Source organism: Pyrgilauda ruficollis, unplaced genomic scaffold (assembly GCF_017590135.1).
Source record: "Pyrgilauda ruficollis isolate IOZ18807 unplaced genomic scaffold, ASM1759013v1 scaffold162, whole genome shotgun sequence".
Classification (NCBI taxonomy): domain Eukaryota; kingdom Metazoa; phylum Chordata; class Aves; order Passeriformes; family Passeridae; genus Pyrgilauda; species Pyrgilauda ruficollis.
In genome coordinates, this window is record NW_024514987.1 from 196259 (window position 1) to 214462 (window position 18204).

General features: G+C 62.7%; 1 protein-coding gene across 1 annotated transcript; it reads left to right on the top strand.

The window, feature by feature from the left end:
• The first annotated feature begins 3321 nt into the window (after positions 1–3321).
• LIN28A (lin-28 homolog A) lies at positions 3322–14453 on the top strand. Its single transcript, XM_041463221.1, has 4 exons — positions 3322–3458; positions 4257–4435; positions 12845–13029; positions 13987–14453. The coding sequence occupies exons 1-4, from the start codon at positions 3428–3430 to the stop codon at positions 14198–14200; spliced, it is 609 nt and encodes a 202-aa protein (XP_041319155.1). The 5' UTR covers positions 3322–3427; the 3' UTR covers positions 14201–14453.
• Positions 14454–18204: the final 3751 nt, after the last annotated feature.

An 18204-nucleotide genomic window follows, 5' to 3' on the forward strand; every position in this document is an offset into this window, starting at 1 on the left:
GTGCTGCCTGCTGAGGGCACCCTCGGGGAGCAGCCTGTGCCAGTGTCCCCCCAGCCCCGGGACATCTCTCAGTCCTGTTGGGGCGAGCAGGGGGTGCGGGGGGCAGAGAGGGGGAGGAGCAGCTCCGTGCCTCCTTTATTGATTGCTCGGTAGCCAAAGGTCAGCGGCGAGCGTGGAAGGCTGGGGAGGAGGGAGGGGGGTGTGAGGGGCTCGCTGCCAGCCCTGGGCTGGGCCACGGTGGAGGCAAATGCCAGCCTTAGGCAGGGCAGGGTGGAGTGCCCAGCATGGTCACCCCCCGCTCCTCCTCGTGCCTCAGTTTCCCCACCAGCAGATGGGCTGGCAGGACTGGGCAGTGACCACCGGGCTGGGTGGGTGGGGAAGGAGGCGTGGGGGGCTGGAGGGAAGGGTCTGTGCCCGCAGGAGGGGGTGGAGAGAGCTGGAGGAGGTTTGTGCGTCTGTGTGCAGCCAGCAGGCTGTGCCTGCGGGGTGGGCAGGGAGAGGGATCGGTTTTCCTTGGCAGGAGCTCGGAGGCTGCTTTTGAGCTGGGAATTTTGAGAGTGGTGACAGTGACAGCGCTGGGAGATGGCGCTGGAGCCTCAGCTCATATAAGATCATTTTTCCACGGCCCTTCAGGACCCTGGAGGGGCTTGCAGCTCCCTGGGGACACCGGTGCCCATCCCTGCCAGCGCTGTGACCCTCGTGCCCGGGCGCTGCCCATCCCCAGGGCTCGTCCTGCCGGGTCCGGGCCCGGCGGAGCCCCGGGGCAGCTCCGTGGGTCCGGCCCAGGCACAGCAGCGCCGGCACCGGGCTCACAGAACTGCTGCCCTCGCCCCGGCCGTGCCGAGGGAGAAGATTTACAGGCTGTCAGAGCCGGGGCCAGAGGTCAGCAGGGGTCAGAAAGTCCATTTCAGTGAGGTCACTGTCCACTTCTTTCAATCTAATGAAGCCATTATTTGTGAAAGCGGTCGCTTTGCCGGCTCTTCCCTTGAAGCCGAGCAGGGCACAGCCACCGGCTCTGAAAGAACAGGAAGGAGTCCCCGTCCCTTCCCTTCCGCGTTTGCCATTCAACAGGACCCGAAAACAAACACAGCGCGCACAGAAATGTGCCGCGGGGCCGGCGTGCCGCGGGCTGGGACACGGCAGCCGGGAAGGGTGGCATGGGGAGGGATGGCAGTGCCCCGAGCGGGGATGGGGCTGCGCCGCTGGCTGGGAAGTCACTGAGGACGGCCAGAAACCGGGGGGTGCTCAGGGAGTCGCTGCTGCCTGCAAATAGTTACAGGAAAATTCTCTGGGGTTGCTGCTGTCACCCCTGCCCGTCGGGAAGGGGCTGCAGGGGGAGCCTGGGGGTTATTTTCTGAAGGATTCGTGGTGGAGAAGGCAGAAAAGAGCTGGTTCCTCACCAGATCCTTCCCCCGTGCCCTCACACCGTGCAGGCTGTGCCCTCCCCAAATCCCGAGTGGAGGAGCTGGGATGGAAGCAGGGATGAGTGTGGAGGCTGGGTTATTTCCTCCCTCCTGCCGCAGCTATCCCACAGCCGAGAGGAAAACGAGGATGAATGTGCAGCCCCTGCAGCCAGGAGAGGGGGCCAGACGCGCTCCTGCTCCCGGGATTGTCCCGGGATGGTCCCGGGCCGCCACCCGCAATGCTGTGAGCGCCAGCAGAGAGGGAGAGCGAACAGGGACAGGCACCGCGGTTCCCTTCTTGCCAGGACTGCCCCCAGCCCCGTCCCGGACTGGGAATTCTGCGGCTGCCAGAGCCTGGCCAGGGATGGCAGTGGGGATCCCACAGGGAGCACCGGCCAAACCCTTCCCCGGGCTTTGGGGATCGGTCGGGACTGACGAGGAGGGATCAGCGGAGCTTCCTCCCGGCCCGGCTCGTGCCCGTTGAGAGCGGTGTGAAGGTGAGGGGACACGCTGTGACACCGGGCGGGGGTCACTGGTGGCACCTCCCGCCCTGTCTGTGTGGGGCACGGATCCACCTGCACCGAGTCCTGGCGGGTTGGGGCGCTCCCGGCAGCTCGCTTGACTGCCTGCACAGAGAAAAACCCTCCTCTTCCTCCTCTTCTTCCTCCTCCTCCTCCTTTGCCGTCCACCTGTGGGGTCCAGGAGCTGCTCGGCTCTGTGGGGAAGGGGCAACGAGGAGTCCCCGCTGTGCGGGGCAGGAGCGGGAGGAGGGAGAGGAAGAGCGGGAGGAGGAAGGCACCGCCAGGACCCTGGACAGGGCCGCCTTTCAGCACCACGGCCAGCGGCAGCGCCCGCGGAGCCCGCGCGGGGATTCCCCACGCGGGATTTCACCGCCAGCACCGGCCCGGCCCGGGGGTCCCCCCGCGGGTCCCCCCGCGGTCCCCACCGCCCCCGGTGACCGCTCGGTGCCCGCCGGTGCCCCGCTGGGTGACACCACTCGGGACTGTCCCCGCGTGGGGCGGCGGCGGGGGGCGCAGAGGGCACCCCCAGCCCCAGCTGCCCCTCGGGGGGGACTCCCGGAGCGGGCCGGTTTGGGGGGCCGGGGGGCACCCCCGGGCACAGCCCGGGCGGGCGGCGGGCGGCGCTGTGCCCCCGCGGCCGGGGCATTGTCCGCCGCCGGAAATGGAGCCGCTGGTCACTCGCCCTTTGTCCCCGCCCGGCCCGGGGGGCGCCGGGCCCCCGACACCGCCCCGGCACCGCCGGCACGGGGGGCGGCGCGGCCCCGGGGGCAGCGATCCCGCGGCTCGCACGGTGCCGGGGGGCGCGCCCCGCTCTCGGGACACGCGATGGGGCGGGGGGCGCAGGAAGCCCCCGGTGTCCCGGGAAGCCGCCCCCTCCCCAGCGCTGCCGCCCGCCCGGTGCCGGTTCCCCCGTCCCACCGGGCCGCGGCTCGCAGGTGGCTCCAATGACGGGGAGAAGCGAGGTGGGAGCTGCCCCGGTGTGCGGGGGTCCCGCGTGCAGCCCCCCCTGCCCGGGTGTCACCTCCTGCCTTGACAGGTGGCCTCGCCCCTAAGTGCCCTAAGCGTGGGGGGGGTCAACCCGCAGAGCCCCCCCCACCCCCGCTGCAAATCCCTCCCGGAATGTGTCGCTATTACCGGGGGGGTTAATTAGGATCACGTGGGGCGGGATGGCGGAGCAGGGCCCGGCGCCCCCCGGCCCCGCGGGTGGGTCCTGGGGGGGGCGGGGGCTGCTATTGTCTGCGAGAATTTGGGAGCCTTTGAAAAAACCCTCCCGCTCCCTCCCACCCCTATTGTTGGAGTGAAGATGGAGTCAAACCTCTCCCGGCTCCCTCCCGGCGGGGTCTAAGCTGGGTTTTTTGTTGGTTTTTTTTTTTTTTCTCCTTTTTTTTTTTTTCTTTTTTTTTTTTTTTTTTTTGGCTGGCCTGATACCCTCAAAGCTGGCCGAGGAGGAGGAGGGAGGAGGCGGTAACAGCCACAACTCGGAATTTGCAAGCGAGTGTCGGGATGGGGTCTGTTTCCAACCAGCAGTTTGCAGGTTAAGTTATATTATTGTCGCAGCCCGCCTCGGCTCCGCGATTATTAATAACGAGGGCAGAGCCCGGCTGGGGGGCGCAGGGACCCCCCCGACCCCGGCCCACCCAGCCCCGCTGCGCCCCGGCAGCGCGGCCGGGCCCGGCGGGCGCCCCTGCCCCGCGCAGCGCCGGGGGCTCCAGGGGGGGATTTATCGCGGTTTTTATCCCCCCTCCAGCCCCAGGATGACCCCAGAAGTTTGGGGCCGCTGGCGGCTGCTGGGGGTGTTTTGAGCGGGGGTGGAACGGGGCAAGGGGGGGATGCTGACTGCGAGGGAGAGTTTCTCCAGCATGGCTTGCTGGGGGCAGGGGGGTTTCAGGTTGGTATTTTGGGGGAGTTTTTCTCCCTTTTTAAAAGTTTCGTTTTAATGTTTTGATTTTAGAAAAATAATTTGGCTATTTTTTTTCGTTACTCGTTTGGTCTTTTTGTGTGTGAGTCTGGGATTTTTGATTTTTTTTCCCGTTTTTAACGTTTTTGAGGGAGAAACGGATTTAGGGCTCCCCCTCCACGCACTGCCTGGGTCGCGCTGGCAGGAGCTGCCTTCGTTTCCTGGGGTGACCCCCGTGCACACGTGGAGGCAGAGCTCACCTCTCTGATGGTTTTTTTTGTGCCTTTGGGGATTTTTTGGCGTTTTCCAGCCCGGCACCCCGAGCAGGGTTGGAGGTTCCTGTGCGGGCCGCCCGGCTGGGTGCGGGGCGCTGGGCCGGGGGCACCCGCGGCTCCCCCAGCCCGCGGCTCAGCGGCTCCGTGGGTCTCTCGCCAGGTGCGAAGCCGGGCGAGGAGCCGGCCGGAGACTCGCCCAAGGCCGAGAACGAGTCCCAGCCCCTGCACGGCTCCGGCATCTGTAAGTGGTTCAACGTCCGCATGGGCTTCGGCTTCCTCTCCATGACCGCCAAGGGCGGCGCCACCCTGGACTCCCCCGTGGATGTCTTCGTGCACCAGGTACGGGCCGGGGTCGCGCGGGGGCTGGGGAGGGCAGGGCAGCCCCTCCGGGGGATGGAGGGGCCGCGGGGACCCCCCTGCGCCCCAGCCCGCGCGGCCGCAGCCGGGGCTCCTCTCCGGGGGCCGGCGCTGTAAGGCGATCCCCGTTTCATTTCGCCGTCGTTGCCGGCTGAGTGGCCCCTCGGGGCCGGGGAGCAGGTGCCCGCGGGACGCGCCGGAGCGGGGACACGGCTCGGCCCGAGGAGGGACCCGGGGAACCGGCGGTGCCACCCCGGTAGCCGCTCCCGGGAGCGCCGAGCCTGGCCGGGATGCGGCACCGGGAGCTCTCCCGCTGGAGCTCATCCCGGCACCGGGCAGCTCCGCCCGAGCCCTTTGTCCCGTTGCGGGTGGCACAAAGGCGTCGCGTTTGTGTCCCTGCGGATCTGAGTGACAGTGACAGTGCCGTGTCCGGGTCTGACCTCGCTGAGCGGGGAAGCCCCACGCGTGTCGGGGACCCTGCACCCGGGGAAGCCGTGGGTGAGGGGCTGAAGTTCCTTGAACGCCCCGGATCCCGGGGCAGGATCCGCCGGAGATGCCCCGGGGGCTGGGGAAGGGGTCTGGGGACCGTGCCCAGAACGGGGCTCAGCGCCGCTCGTGTGGTGCCCCCCACCTCGGGACAGCGGCTGGGGGGCAGAGCGAGCACGAGCCAAGGGGGGACGGGTGTTTTTGGGGCAAACACGGGGGGTTTGTGCCCCTGACTCAGTGCAGCGCCGCGGTGCTGGCTCTGGGCAGCCCCCGGAGCAGCCGCCCGCAGGGCTGCTGCTCCTCACGGGCCCAAAGCCCCCTGGAGCGGGTCCATCCTGGGGGCTGGGGGCGCAGGGCTGAGCTCTGGGCTCTGAGGAGCTCCTGGAGGTCGCTCCCGGAGGTCGCTCATTCCCTGTCCTGGAGCTCCAGGCAGGACTGGCGAGGAAATGATGGCCAGGGGAGATGCCAGTCCCTTCTCCCTTGGCTGTGCCATGGGCAAAGCGCCTTGGTAGGAGCTGCTCTCCCAGGCACAGCTGGTTTTGGAGTCAAGGGCTGCAAATCAGCCAGGGGAAAACAGATCCTGGTGTTCTCCGGAGAGCAAATGGGCCTTTGCATCTCAATGCCGCACAGCGGGACCCAGCGCTCCCGGGGAGAGCCCCCCGCCCTGCTCCCGCGGCTTTATTGCCCCCAGACAGTCTGGTTTCCTGATTGCTCCTGCTCACATTCCTGCAGGGGAAGGGAATTAGCTGGGGTGTCAGTGTGGGAGCATCCCGCTGCCTGCAGCCTCTCGGTGCCCCCCGGTTCCTCAGGTCGGGGGAGCCGTGGGATCCCAGAGATTGCAGCGTTTGGGAAGCACGAGGAACTCTGGGGAAAAGCGGCTTATTTTGGGCAGCAGAGGGGCCGGGGGCGTGGGGGGTTCCCCCGCTGCAGCAAAGGGCTTTGCCCCACCAGCAGATTTGGGCTGATGGAGAATTCTTCTCCTGCGGGTCGGGTTTCTCCTGCTCCGCTCACTGGTGGCACAAAGCCCCTGCTCTGCTGCAGAGACAGCCGGAGCTGCTCCCGGTGTCTCTCCCAGCGCAGAGCATCTCCTGGCAGAGGGAACAGCTCACGCTCCCACCGGGGCCTCGCTGCTTTTGGGGGTGCCGTGCAGGGAACCGGGTCCTTGTCCCGATGCTGTCCTCACCCCGACACCCGGGCGCTTCCCCAGAGCCCGTGTCGGCTCCGCTCCCGGGGACGGAGGCCGGGCTGCGAGGGCAAAAGCCACCAAAAGCCACCAAAAGCCACGGGGCCAAGGCTCAGGGCTCGCTGTGCCCTGCCCAGCACCCAGCACCCCAAACCAGCTTTGGGGCTTAACACTCCAGAGCCCCTCAAAACCCGCTCCTTGCCCTCCTCATTTACATATGTGAATGATGACCCACAGGAAGTAATTGTGGGAGAAAGAAGGGAATTGGCCTCTTTAGATCTATTAAATCACTTTATTACAGGAACCAGGTCTGAATGGCCCCTCTCTGCAGGGAGCGCGTCTCCATCTCCCTCTGCCTTTATCTGATCACAAAGAGATTAAAATCTCGGCAGGACAGGAGACTAACAGGGCTCCTTGGGGCTGCCTTTCCCTCGCATTGTGAGCTAAAAATGAGGCATTTGGGTTCAAATGCCTCCCCTGGACACTGGAGATGGATTCATTTGGGGGCTGTGAGGAGACAGGAGGGATGAAGCGGAGGGGAGCAGAGCAGATCGTCCCGGGGAGACCAAGGGCTGAGCAGCACCCCTGAGGAGCTGGGGGTCTTGAGGTGGCAGAAATTGGGCTGGTGGTGATGGTGAACACCCCAAAGGTGCAGTGGTCCCCTCGGGATGCGGCTCCCGGGCTCTGAGCATCACTCACAGGAGTGTGGAGCTGCTTGGGAAGGCAACACGGAAAGAGGGAAAGGGGGAAATCGAGGCTCGGTGCCGCTGGTTGGAGCTGGAGGAGCAGAGCAGAGCTGGGCTGGGGTTTGGGCTGGGCTCTGGCTGGGGCAGAGAGGAAGAGGATGTCCAGTGCCTGGAAATCATTGCTCTCCACAGCTTGGCTCTGCATTTCCGAGCGTTTCTCCCAGCCAGCAGGTCTAAATCCTTGATAAATGCAGTTAGTTGGGTGGGTTTGTTCCTTCTCGTGGTTTTAGCAAGAAATTCTGCCGGGCACCGTGGGCACCGTGCCCGCAGGGTTTGCTCACTGGCATCTCAGTCCTGTGTGTCCTTGTGGGGACACAAAGCTGTGCCCGTGGTTTGACCTGCTGGGGCTGGGATGTGGCACTCCCCGGGCAGGGTGGGACCCGCTGGGGACATCCCAGCACGGGAGGGGCTCCTGTCCCCCGTGATGCCGGACAGGGATGGGGTGGGGTGGGATAACGGAGGTGGAAGTTTGGACACGGGTTTGGCTGAGCCCACCTGGGCTGTGACCCACCTGTGCCACCCCGTGAGCGCAGCCAGGATAATACAAATAATCATCCACGTGAGCGTGACGTGAGGCCTTTAAAAAAAAAAAAATCGTGTTTGGAGGCAGCTCCGCGGCTGAGCGTGCAGAAGGGCACGAGGGACAGTTCCTCTGTCAGGGAGCAGGACCCAGCCTTGCCTGGGCTGGGCAGGATCCCAGCGGGGCTTTGGGCTGAGCGGGGCTGGGGGCAGCGAGGGGAGGGGGAATCCGTGGTGCTCCATCCTCCAGGGACACGGGAATATCTCGCTTTTCCTGTGCTCGCTCCGCAGGAGCAGGGTCACCCCCAGCCCGGGGGCACCGAGGTGCACATCCCCGGGGGGGAAGGAGATCGTGGAATCACAGATTCGTTTGGGCTGGAAAGGACCTTTAAAGGTCATTTAATCCAACCCCCCTGCAAGGAGCGGGGAACTCCCGCAGAGATCCCCTGGGGTAGAAATGCTCCTTGGAATCTCTGCTGCTTTTTTTTTTTTTTTTTTTTTTTGTGGGGGGAGAGGGGTAGTAGCAATTTCTTTGGTTTTGTTTATTTTGTAGGGTTTTTTGGTTTTTTTAAAATAACCGCTGGAATGAAATTGTATTGCGCCGCGTCCCGATGGGAAATTCTGAAAGAGAGCGGCTTTATTCCACCCCTGAAACTCCCTCAAGACGCTCACACACACACACAAAAAAAAAAGCCTCCTGTCTCTGTCTAAAGATTAACTGATGGCCGCAGGCACATCCCTTCCCCCAGCTCCCCCTCCCTGCCCCAGGGAGAGAAAACACCCTGCAATGGTCTCCTGGATAACGCGGCCCAAATGAATGGGATCGCTCCGGGACGGAGCCCCTGTCCTGCCGCCCCCCCTCCAGCTCTGCCCTTCCCTTTTCCCCCTTCCCTCACTCCTAAGAATTAGCGGCATGGAGCTGAAATCATCGTCGGGAGAGGCGCGGCTGCTCCGGGAGCACAAAATTAATACGCAGCCACTGATCCCAATTAGCTGCCCCTGGGAAGTGCAGGAGGGTTTTGGTGGGGGGAAAAAAAATACAACCAGAGGAGCTAAAAGGATTTAGGACAGGAAACTGATGGATTAAACTCTGTGGTAGATGCCTTTTTGGTTGTTGGTTTGTTGTTTTTTTTTTTCCCCCTCGGAATTTGTATTTAGAGTTTAATTTTAGTGGTTTGTGGTGGAAAATTGGGAGCAAACATCGTTACTTTGGCAGGGAAATGCCTTTATTTTGATTTTAGTTGAAGTCGGTAGGGGTCCTTAGGGACATTGCAGATGACTGAGGGAGCCAGTGGAAGCCTTGGTGGTGTTTTGTTAAATCCTCTGCGCTCTCCCCGGGGGCTCCAAGGGCATCGCCCTCCTTGTCTCAGCAGCACGCCCGGGCTGGGGCAGGAGCCGCTGTGCCCAGCACATCCCCGGGTGTGCGAGGGGACCGGGGGGCTCCTGCTCCAAGCCTCCCCTCCTGAGCCCAAACCCAGCAGCCATCCTGGAGCTGCTGGGAAAGATCTGCTGTGTGAGCTGGGGACAGGGCAGGGCCTTTGGGGACAGGGACGAGCCAGGCTGTGGGGGCCAAGGGACAATTCCCTGCCGGGACTGGGACTCGGGTCGCTGCTCCGTGCTGGCTGAGCCCAGCCCTGCCCGATCTGCTGCGGGGGTGTTTGCCAGCGGGCAGTGCCCAGCTGAGGGGGAACTGCTCTGCCAGGGCTGGGCTGAGCCCGCTGCACCCCCGGGGTTGGGGTGGCAGCACCCAGTGGCCGTGGGGGACCCGTGGCTGGAGAATTGGGCAAGTGTCAGCCCCTGCCGTCCTTCACACCGCGGGCTGCTCTCACAAATCTGAGCCCCCGGGGTGGCCCCCGGGGGTCCTGGTGGGCTGAGGGCGGCCCTGGGGGCTGCCCTGCACCCCCACAGGGTGCCTGGTGCCTTGGAAGTGGCAGAAGGAGGTGACAGAGGGACAGGGACACCGCGGCTCTGGGGACACCATCCTCTGCAGAGCCGGGGGGGCTGCACGGTGCCAGCTGAGCCAGAGCTCACCGCGGGCAGGGCACCCCAGTGATGGGGACATGGCCCCCCCCGGGCTCAGCAGCCCCTGCGCTGCCTTTCCTGACCCTCCTCTGCAGAGTGGGGGAAACTGAGGCACAGGCACTGCCTGCAGTGGGGCTGGGCAGGGCTCAGACATAGCCGTGGCACAGCTGGGCACTGCCAGCGGTGTTCCTGCAGCCGGGCTTAGCCCAGCATCCCAGCCCGGCTCGTTTTCCGAGGGATCTCGGTTTAAAGGGCTCTGGAGGGCCGAGGTGCAGCGGCTGCTCCGCCCCAGGCCCCGCTGGACACAAAGATGGTTTGATTGAGTGGCCGGGGCTGCCTGGGAATAAACGTCCCCTTGTGTCGCGCTGGGGAGGCCGCGGGGACAATGGTGACCCCGGGAGCCCCTCCGGAGCCCGGCGGGGTGGGGGAGAGCCGGAGCCGGCAGCTCGGGGGGCAGCGGTGGGCTTTGGGGCGCCGCACGGTGTCATCCCTTCAGGACGGGAAACGCGGCTGAGTGCGGGATCTGCGATGAGGGATTTGCTGGCTGGGAGGAAGAGGAGGGATGAAGGCACCCCTGTGCGGGGGGGTGGGCAGCGCTCGGCCGCTCACGTGCTGCGCTTTGTCCGCCCTAAATAACCGGGGATGGGATGCGGGGAGGGAGGGGAGAGGTGCCCGCCGTGGTGCCCGGGGGCCGCTGCTGAAGCTGTGCCAGCTCTGCCCCTGTCCCCTGTCCCCCCCGCTTAACTCCGGGCCCGATGGCCACAAGGAAATCCCGGCCGGGCCACGCTTCCTTCGGGATGGCAGCGCTTTGTGACCCCGAGCCCAGGGCCACCGCGCACCCCCGGTGCCAGAGCCACCCCCGGGACCGCGCAGAGCCCAAACCCCGCGGGCAGCGGGCGAGCTGGGCACGGCACGGCTGTGCAGGGGCTGCAGGGGGTCAGAGGGCCCGCGGCCACCCTTCCTCCCCCCGCCGGGGCCTGGAACTCCTGGAATTTGGGCAGCGGGAGCGCGGCCGCCGCCGGCCCTTTGTTCTCGCTGGCCGGTGGCTCCCGGCCCTCCCCTGCGCTCCCCCCATCCCCAGCATCCCCGGCTCGCTCCAATCCCCCCCTTCCTCTCTTTATTTTTTGGGGGGGGGTGTGGGTGTGTGGAGGCCTGGGAAGGCTCCGGCTTTGTGTGTGGTGTGGGACAGGGGCTCTGGGCCCCTTCCTTTCAGATGCAGGAGGTATGCAGCTAATTCAATGGGCTGCAGTTTGATTACCTATCTGATAACAGAGGAATGCCAGCAATGTGTGTGTTTTGGGAAGGGGGCAGGGGGGATGCGCAGGGACCACCAGCCACTCTGCAGCGCACATCAAAAGGCTGCGGTGGGGGGGGAGCGGGGGCAGAGCTGGGACGCCCCAGCCTCTGTCCCCCCCTTCCCTGGGGAGAGGGCGTTTCCTTTGGCCTTTTGGCGGAGGGGGCTGGGGGTGCTTGTCATCCTCACCCGCTCCTGGAAAATAAATCGCTTCCCCGTCGTGTTGTGGCAGCTTCTGCCTCATCCCTCCTCTTCCTCCGAGAGGGGCTGAGGGTGCACGGGGCTGGACTCTGGCAGAGGGGCGGTGGTGCCCAAGGTGTGGCTGAGCTGGGGGGCCCAGCCCGGGCGCTGGGGACCCCCTGGCACGGCTCAGCTTCAGCCCGAGGCTCAGGGCTGAGCGCCTGGGAGTTTTCATCCCCGCAGTGTAAACACAGCTGGGCCAGCTGGGGCTGTAAACGCCCTGAGAGGAGCCACGGGAGGTGCCTGGCCTCGGCCCCGCTCCCAGGGCTGCCTCCCGTGCCAGGGAGTGATGCTCAGCCCCTCCTCACCCCAAAACCCCGGGCTGCCGTGGGAATGGGGTACATTCCCCATTTGGGATAGCTCCCATTGCACAAATCACCTCGGGCTGGGGACAGGCCGGGCTGGTGGCTGAGCCAAGGTGCTGAGACACCTCTGGGGTGTGCTGAGGCACCTCTGGGGCGTGCTGAGACACCTCTGGGGTGTGCTGAGACACCTCTGGGGTGTGCTGAGACATCTCTGGGGTGTGCTGAGACACCTCTGGGGTGTGCTGAGGCACATTTGGGGTGTGCTCAGGCACATTTGGGGTGTGCTGATGCCTTGGGCACAGAGCTCCTGCCTAGGGGATGCTCAGCACGGGGCAGCTGGGTGGGTGCTGGGGAGCAGTGTTCAGTCACTGGGGGGTTTGCCAGGGGCTGGTGGTGCTGGCACTGCCCTGGGTGGGCACAGGTGGCCGTGACACTCTGTCAAGTCCTTGTTGTCATTTGGGGGCTCAGAGCTCAGGGTTTTGCCCTCCCTTGAGGCAGCAGGAGCAAAGGAGGGTCCCTGTGGCCACCCTGAACCCCAGCCCAGCAGCCCAGGGGATCCAGGGCCTGGGGGTGACTTGGCCCAGCACATGGGGTCTGTCCCACCCTGAGCTGGACCCCCAGGCACACAAAGGGAGGGGAAAAGCAGCAGAAAAAGGGGTCTCAAGGGTTGTTCCTCGAGCTCTGCCGTGCTCCCACTTCTCCCGTGCCCTCGGACTCACAGACATCCCGCAAGACCCTGCCAAGAAAAATTCACTCCTGTAACCCAACAGCTCCACTTCTTCCCTCTCTGTTTCCACGTGGGCCGTTCGCTCGTGACTCCCGGTGAGGTTTGGAGCGGGGAGGGGAGCGGACGGTGCCGGCCCGTCCCGGTGGCTGCGGGGGGAACGGGAGAAGGCGGCCCGCGTGACGGGAGCCCTCCGGCCATGAATGGGGGAGATGCTCCATTCATAAATGCGATGCAGCGTGGTGCTGCAGCCGCGCAGGCGTTGGGAATCCCCCCGGCAGGAGCTGCTCCTCCCTCTGCCAGCACATTCCCCCGAACTGGCTGCTCACGCTCCTTGCGGTTGCCTGGCAGAGCTGCGGGGATGCCGAGCTGGAGCTGCTGCCCCCGGGATGCTCAGGGCACAGGGGGAGAGAATTCCCGCCTGCCTCACCCAGCTCTGCTCCTTAGGGATTTGTTCTGCTAAAATGGACAGAGCCCCTCGAAGTGGAGAGGGGTTCTCCTGTCACCTCACAACCCCCCCTCCCCAGCCTGGGTTTGTCTTGGCTCCCCTGCTTTGATTGTGTGGTGATAACCGACGTGGTGTTCCTGGAAGGAATGGGAGAAGCTCCCAGCAGTGATGATCCTGTGCCAAATGGCTGCTTAATTAATTATTGCAGGCAGTTAAAGGGCTCGAGCTGAGCCTTGCTACAGAGCCTGCCACGAGCCCAGCTCCCATCACTGTGCAAAGCCTCGAGATTCTTTTGTATTAATAAAACAGAACCAAGGGACAGGCAGGGGGGACATTTGCAGCTCTCGCGCCACACCGGCCTTTGTGCTGTGCTGGAGAACAGCCAGCTCTGTGCTGACCCCCGTCCTCTCCCCGTGCCCCCCAGAGCAAGCTCCACATGGAGGGTTTCCGCAGCCTGAAGGAGGGCGAAGCCGTCGAGTTCACCTTCAAGAAATCATCCAAAGGTTTGGAGTCCATCCGGGTGACCGGCCCCGGGGGCGTCTTCTGCATCGGCAGCGAGAGGAGGCCCAAAGGGAAGAGCCTCCAGAAGCGCAGGTCAAAAGGAGACCGGTGAGGGCTGGGCCGGGGCTGGGGCCGAGCCCCGCGGGCACCGGGAGCTGCCCGGGCACCCCGGGGATGGGCACGGGGCCGGTGGGATGACCCTTGGTCTGGGCAAGCAGCTTCCTGCGGTGCTAATGAGCGGCAGATGCAGCTCGGTGGGGAAGGGCAGCGAGAGCAGGAGGGGCAGAGGTCAGGGACACCCCGGGCAGGCTCCCCTTGCCCCAGAGCCTGGCTGGGCTGGGGCTGCTGGCTCCAAGAGAAGCCTTTCCTTGTGGGAAGGAAACAGCAGGACCATGGCAGGATGGGAGCCCAGGGGAAAGTTTCTGGCCAGGCCTTCATCCCTTCCATCCTCTCCATCCTGGCTGCCTGGGGATGCCCCATCACAGTTTTGCCAGTGGATGCTGTCCAGCCCACTCAGCTGCTCTCACAAACAGGTTTTTTAATTCATCAGAAAGGAATTGTGAAGGAAAAGGAAAGAGAAAAGGGTTGTGGCCATCCTGCATGGATGCAGGATTTAAAATGGACACAGGGCAGCTCCCTCTGCTCCTGTGTGAGGGTGGCACCCATGGGACAGGACCTGGGAGGCGCAGCCCAGTGAGGAGCCACCCCTGGCATTGTCCCCACACGATGACAGCTCATGATGCCAGTCGTTCCTTTGCCTGTCCTGGGGCAGTGTAATCCCGGGAGTGGGGTCTGGAGACACGGGAGCAGCACACTGATGGAGCCAGAGGGGTGGAACCCCCCACATCCCGTTTTGTCCCCGGTGTGTGGTTCCAGTGCAGAGGTTTGCTGCCATCTCCTGGGTACCAGCAGCACCACTGAGCCCCAGCTGGCCGTGCAGGGACCAACCCTGGGGCCACCACCCACCCCGAAAGCCGAGCCCAGCTCTGGCTGAGAAGCCAGATGGGTCCCAGGCATGGTCCCAGCATCCTCCCGCCTCATTTTGTCTCTCCTCCCCTCGCACAGGTGCTACAACTGCGGCGGGCTGGACCACCACGCCAAGGAGTGCAAGCTGCCACCGCAGCCCAAGAAGTGCCACTTCTGCCAGAGCATCAGCCACATGGTCGCCAACTGCCCCGCCAAAGCACAGCAGTCGCCCAGCTCGCAGGGAAAGCCCGCCTACTTCCGAGAGGAGGAGGACATGCACAGCCCGGCCCTCCTCCCCGAGAGCCGGGAATGATGCTGGGTGGCGGGGAGAGGGGGCTTCCACCGGGGTGAGAAGGCTTTGGCAAGGCAAGGGGCAGGGCAGGGGCTGGGGAGGGCAGGTGGCAGTGCTGGCAGCGGGGACCTGGTGTCCCTGCACAGACCTTTCCCCCGCGCCCAGGCTGGGAAAAGCCCTGTTGGCATCAGGATGTTCCAAACCAGGGGAAGGCAGCACCCAACACGCTTCTTCCCGCTGAAAACCCCGAACATACTTGATTAATCTTTATTCTTTTCCTGTTAAGGCAGGCGGTCGTGTCTTGGGGAGGAGGAGCAGAGGGGAAACGTCCCAGGGAGGAGCTGATGGCTCCTTGCTCCCTGCGCTTCGCACGGGCTCTGGCACAGCCCGGAGGAGCCGGGGGAGCCGCTCCTGCCCGGGGCAGGCTGAGGGAAGGCTGCCTGTGCAGCACAGAGCCCGTGGGCCGGTCCCGCGGCTCCCGCTGCTCCTCGGGGCTTCTCGCTTTCAGGGAGGTCTGAGGATTTGTGGTTTTTCCACGGCTGCTCCATTGCTGACAGCAGCAGAGCCCGGATTTGGGCTCAGTCTGGGAGGGTGTGGATCCTCTCTCAGGGCTGCAGTAACACCACAGTTTGCGGGCTGTTAGCTGCAGCCTGGGGGACAGCAAGCCAAAGGAAAATCACTTTTTTTTCCCCTAATCCTCCCCAAGGGCAAGCCCAGAGAGCACAAGGTGCTTTAAGCAGCCAGCTCTTCCCTTCTCAGGCTTCTCTCAGCCTCTGGATCCTGGAGCTGGGGACACCCCTGTGCTGGGGACACATCTCAGCTGGGGACACATCTCAGCTGGGGATACCCTTTTCACTGGGGACACCTCTGTGCTGGGGACATCCCTGTGCTGGGGACACCCTGTGCTGGGGACACATCTCAGCTGGGGATACCCTCTTCACTGGGGACATCCCTTTGTTAGGGACATCCCTGTGCTGGGGACACCCTGTGCTGGGGACTCCCTGTGCTGGGGACTCCCTGTGCTGTGGACACATCTCAGCTGGGGACACCCTCTTCACCGGGGACATCCCTTTGCTGGGGACACCCTGTGCTGGGGACACCCTCTTCACTGGGGACATCCCTTTGTTAGGGACATCCCTGTGCTGGGGACACATCTCAGCTGGGGACATCCCTGTGCTGGGGACACCCCCGTGCTCCTCCTGCCCACCCCACCTGCAGAGCCCGCTGCCTCTGGGGCTGAGCCTCCCCAGGGACAGGGGACAAGGCTGTCCCAGGTTAGTGGCTGCTGTCCCCTCTCCCCAAGTCTTGCCTTTATTTATTGGCCCCGGTGGACCCCCCTTCTCCCGGGAGCCCCCCAAGCCAAGGCCAAGTGAAAGCTGCACTAGGACGTGCGTGAATGACGTATCTTTGGGTTTGTTTGTCGTCTTTGTTTTGGGTTTGTTGTTCTTTTTTTTTTTTAATATAAATATTCTGGTTTTGTATTTTTGTATATTTTAATCTTTAAGAAAAGAAAAGGAAAAAAAAGAAAAAAAAAAAGGAGAGAAAGGACATAATTCCTGCAATTTATTCTCAGGTATTCGAGCAATCTCAGGGATAAAATGCCTCTGTAGCCCAGTGCTGGACAGAGAGGAGGGTTTTTTCTAACAGCACAAAGAAATTATGAAGTTTGTATTGGAAGTGTAGATCTACCTCACTGGATGTTTGCTAGGTGGGCTGACGTGTTGTCGAGCTTTTCAAATGTGTTTTTTGGTATGTTTGGGATTTGTTTTCTTTTTTAACTGTGTTGTAGTGGTCTCTTTCCCTTCCCCATGCACTGACGGAGGATTTGGGTCTGTGGATCTGTGTGCGGGGATGGAGAAGCCAGGCAGTGCCACGGGCAGGGAAGAGGTGCCAGAGCCTGTGTCAGCTCCCAGCTCCTGAATTTCTGCCAGCCTGGTGGCTTCTGAGGCCTGTCCTCTGTTTCTCTCCCCTGCTGACTCTCCAGCTGATGGGAACACTCCAGTGCACCCCGTGCCCGAGTCCTCTGCTGCCCTTGGGCTGGGGTGTCACACAGGCTCCCAGCAGGCTGGTGGGTCAGGATGGGGGTCCCAGCCCCATGCAGGGGGCAGAGGAGGAGCAGACAGTGACCAGGGAGTGCTGGGACACAGGGTTACCCTCAGTCCCTGCCCCTCCTCTCCCTCGAGCCCGGGGCTGGCTGTCCATGGCCTCCCAGGACAGGGGAGGTGCAGCTGCTCCATCCTTTTCTCCTTCCTGGCTTCCCTAAATGCTGACTCACCATGGCCAGGAGAATCTCTGGATCCCAGAGAATCTCTGGATCCCAGGTTCTGGGGAGTGAACACTCCTCCTGCAGCCCAGGGGGTGGCTGGAGCCTTCCCAGGGCGGGTGGCCATGCTGGTGTCCAGCTCTGGGCATGTTTTCTGCTGGATTTTAGTAGCAGTAGGTTTAGCTGTGGGGCAGGGCTGGGTCAGACAGGAGCACCCACTCCATCCCCAGGGATGGGGGGCTCTGGGGGGTTCGCTGAGGCTGCTGGAGCCCAGAGACCCCCAGCACGTGGGCATTGAGGGGGATGGAGAGCAGCCCCCAGCAGCTCCCTGCCCTGCTCCAGTAGTTTAGGGTGAGGTGGTGGTCTCTTCTTGGGAGAAGGGGGAAGGACTTTTATTTTTTGACTAGCAACGGGATCTGTACAAAACTGCTTCAGGAAAACAGCTTTAGTCTGACGGGGTAAATGCAATAGAGCCTTGGGGGGTGGCTCTGGGCCTCCCCCCAGCACCTCGGCTGTGCCAGGGAAACTGCTGCCCCCTTGTCCCTGTGTCTGCCCCCTCATCCCTGTACCTGCCCCCTCATCCCTGTATCTACCCCCTCATCCTTGTACCTGCCCCCCAATTCCTGTATCTGCACCCCTTGTCCCTGTATCTACCCCCTCATTTCTGTATCTGCCCCCCCAACTCCTCTATCTGCCCCCTCATCCCTGTATCTGCCCCCCTCACCCCTGTATCTGTCCCCTCATCCCTGTATCTGCCCCCCTCATTCCTGTCTATCCTCAAGAATTCTGTAGGACCTTCCCCCCCTGCTCCCACTTTAATGGTTTGGTGATTTCTCTGTCAGGTGTCTAGTGTGTGTAAATACCTCTGTAAACCTTCCCACTTTCTCTCAGTATTCTCCTTGATTATTGTTTACAAAAATAAGAGGAAAAGAAAAAAAAAAAAAAAGAAAAAAAGTAAAAAATAATTAAAATATCCAAAGCATCTAATAGGTTATGGAGCAGGGAGATGGATCTGCTCTCCCACACAGAGCTGCCCGGTGGGAGCTCTGTAACCATCCCTGCCCTGGGCAAAGCAAGCAGGGAATCACTCAGGTTTCCCCCGGGGTGCTGGGATCTAAGAAAACAGGGATTTTAATCTGTGCTGGGAAGCCACGCTGGAGGAGATGGGATTGATTCGCATCTCCTTGTGTTGGCCATTGTGGCTCTTCCCTTCTGCTGACAATAATTAACTAAATTGCTGCATCACGGCCCACCCTGCCCAGGGGCACTATGCATGAGGGGACAGGGAGGATGGGGCACGCTCAGGGTCCTGCTGTGACACGGCACTGTTTGAATGTATGAGGAATAAAACAAAGATGTCCCTCACAAGGGGGTGTCTGCCCTGGGGCCAGAGCCTTGAGTCCCAAAAAATGTCCACGAGGAGACGGAAGAATGTAATCCATGTTTACTGCTAGCAACCAAAGCGTTGGTGTCAAACCCGTGAATTTTATGGGGTGGGAGGGAGGGGATGTGGGGTGCTGTGTGTGTGGGGGGCTCAGGGTGACCCCTGAGCAGTTACTCACACTTCCCAAAGACATTTCCTGCCGGAGTCCCTGCAGCGACATCCTCGGTTCCTGCTGCTGCAGGTTTCCCCCCTTCTGCTCATTGTGTTTTTGTTTTTGTACCAACTATGTAAAATGTGGGTGGTTTTTTTTTTTTTTCTTTTCTGGAAAAAAATAAATAATAAAGACCATGGGCAGTGGCTGCTGGTGATGTTCTCTGT

Coding starts and splice junctions, on each gene's coding strand:
- LIN28A (XM_041463221.1), top strand. CDS start 3,428: ATGGGGTCTGTTTCCAACCAGCAGTTTGCAG. Junction 3,459..4,256: donor TTCCAACCAGCAGTTTGCAG/GTTAAGTTATAT, acceptor GTCTCTCGCCAG/GTGCGAAGCCGGGCGAGGAG. Junction 4,436..12,844: donor TGGATGTCTTCGTGCACCAG/GTACGGGCCGGG, acceptor CGTGCCCCCCAG/AGCAAGCTCCACATGGAGGG.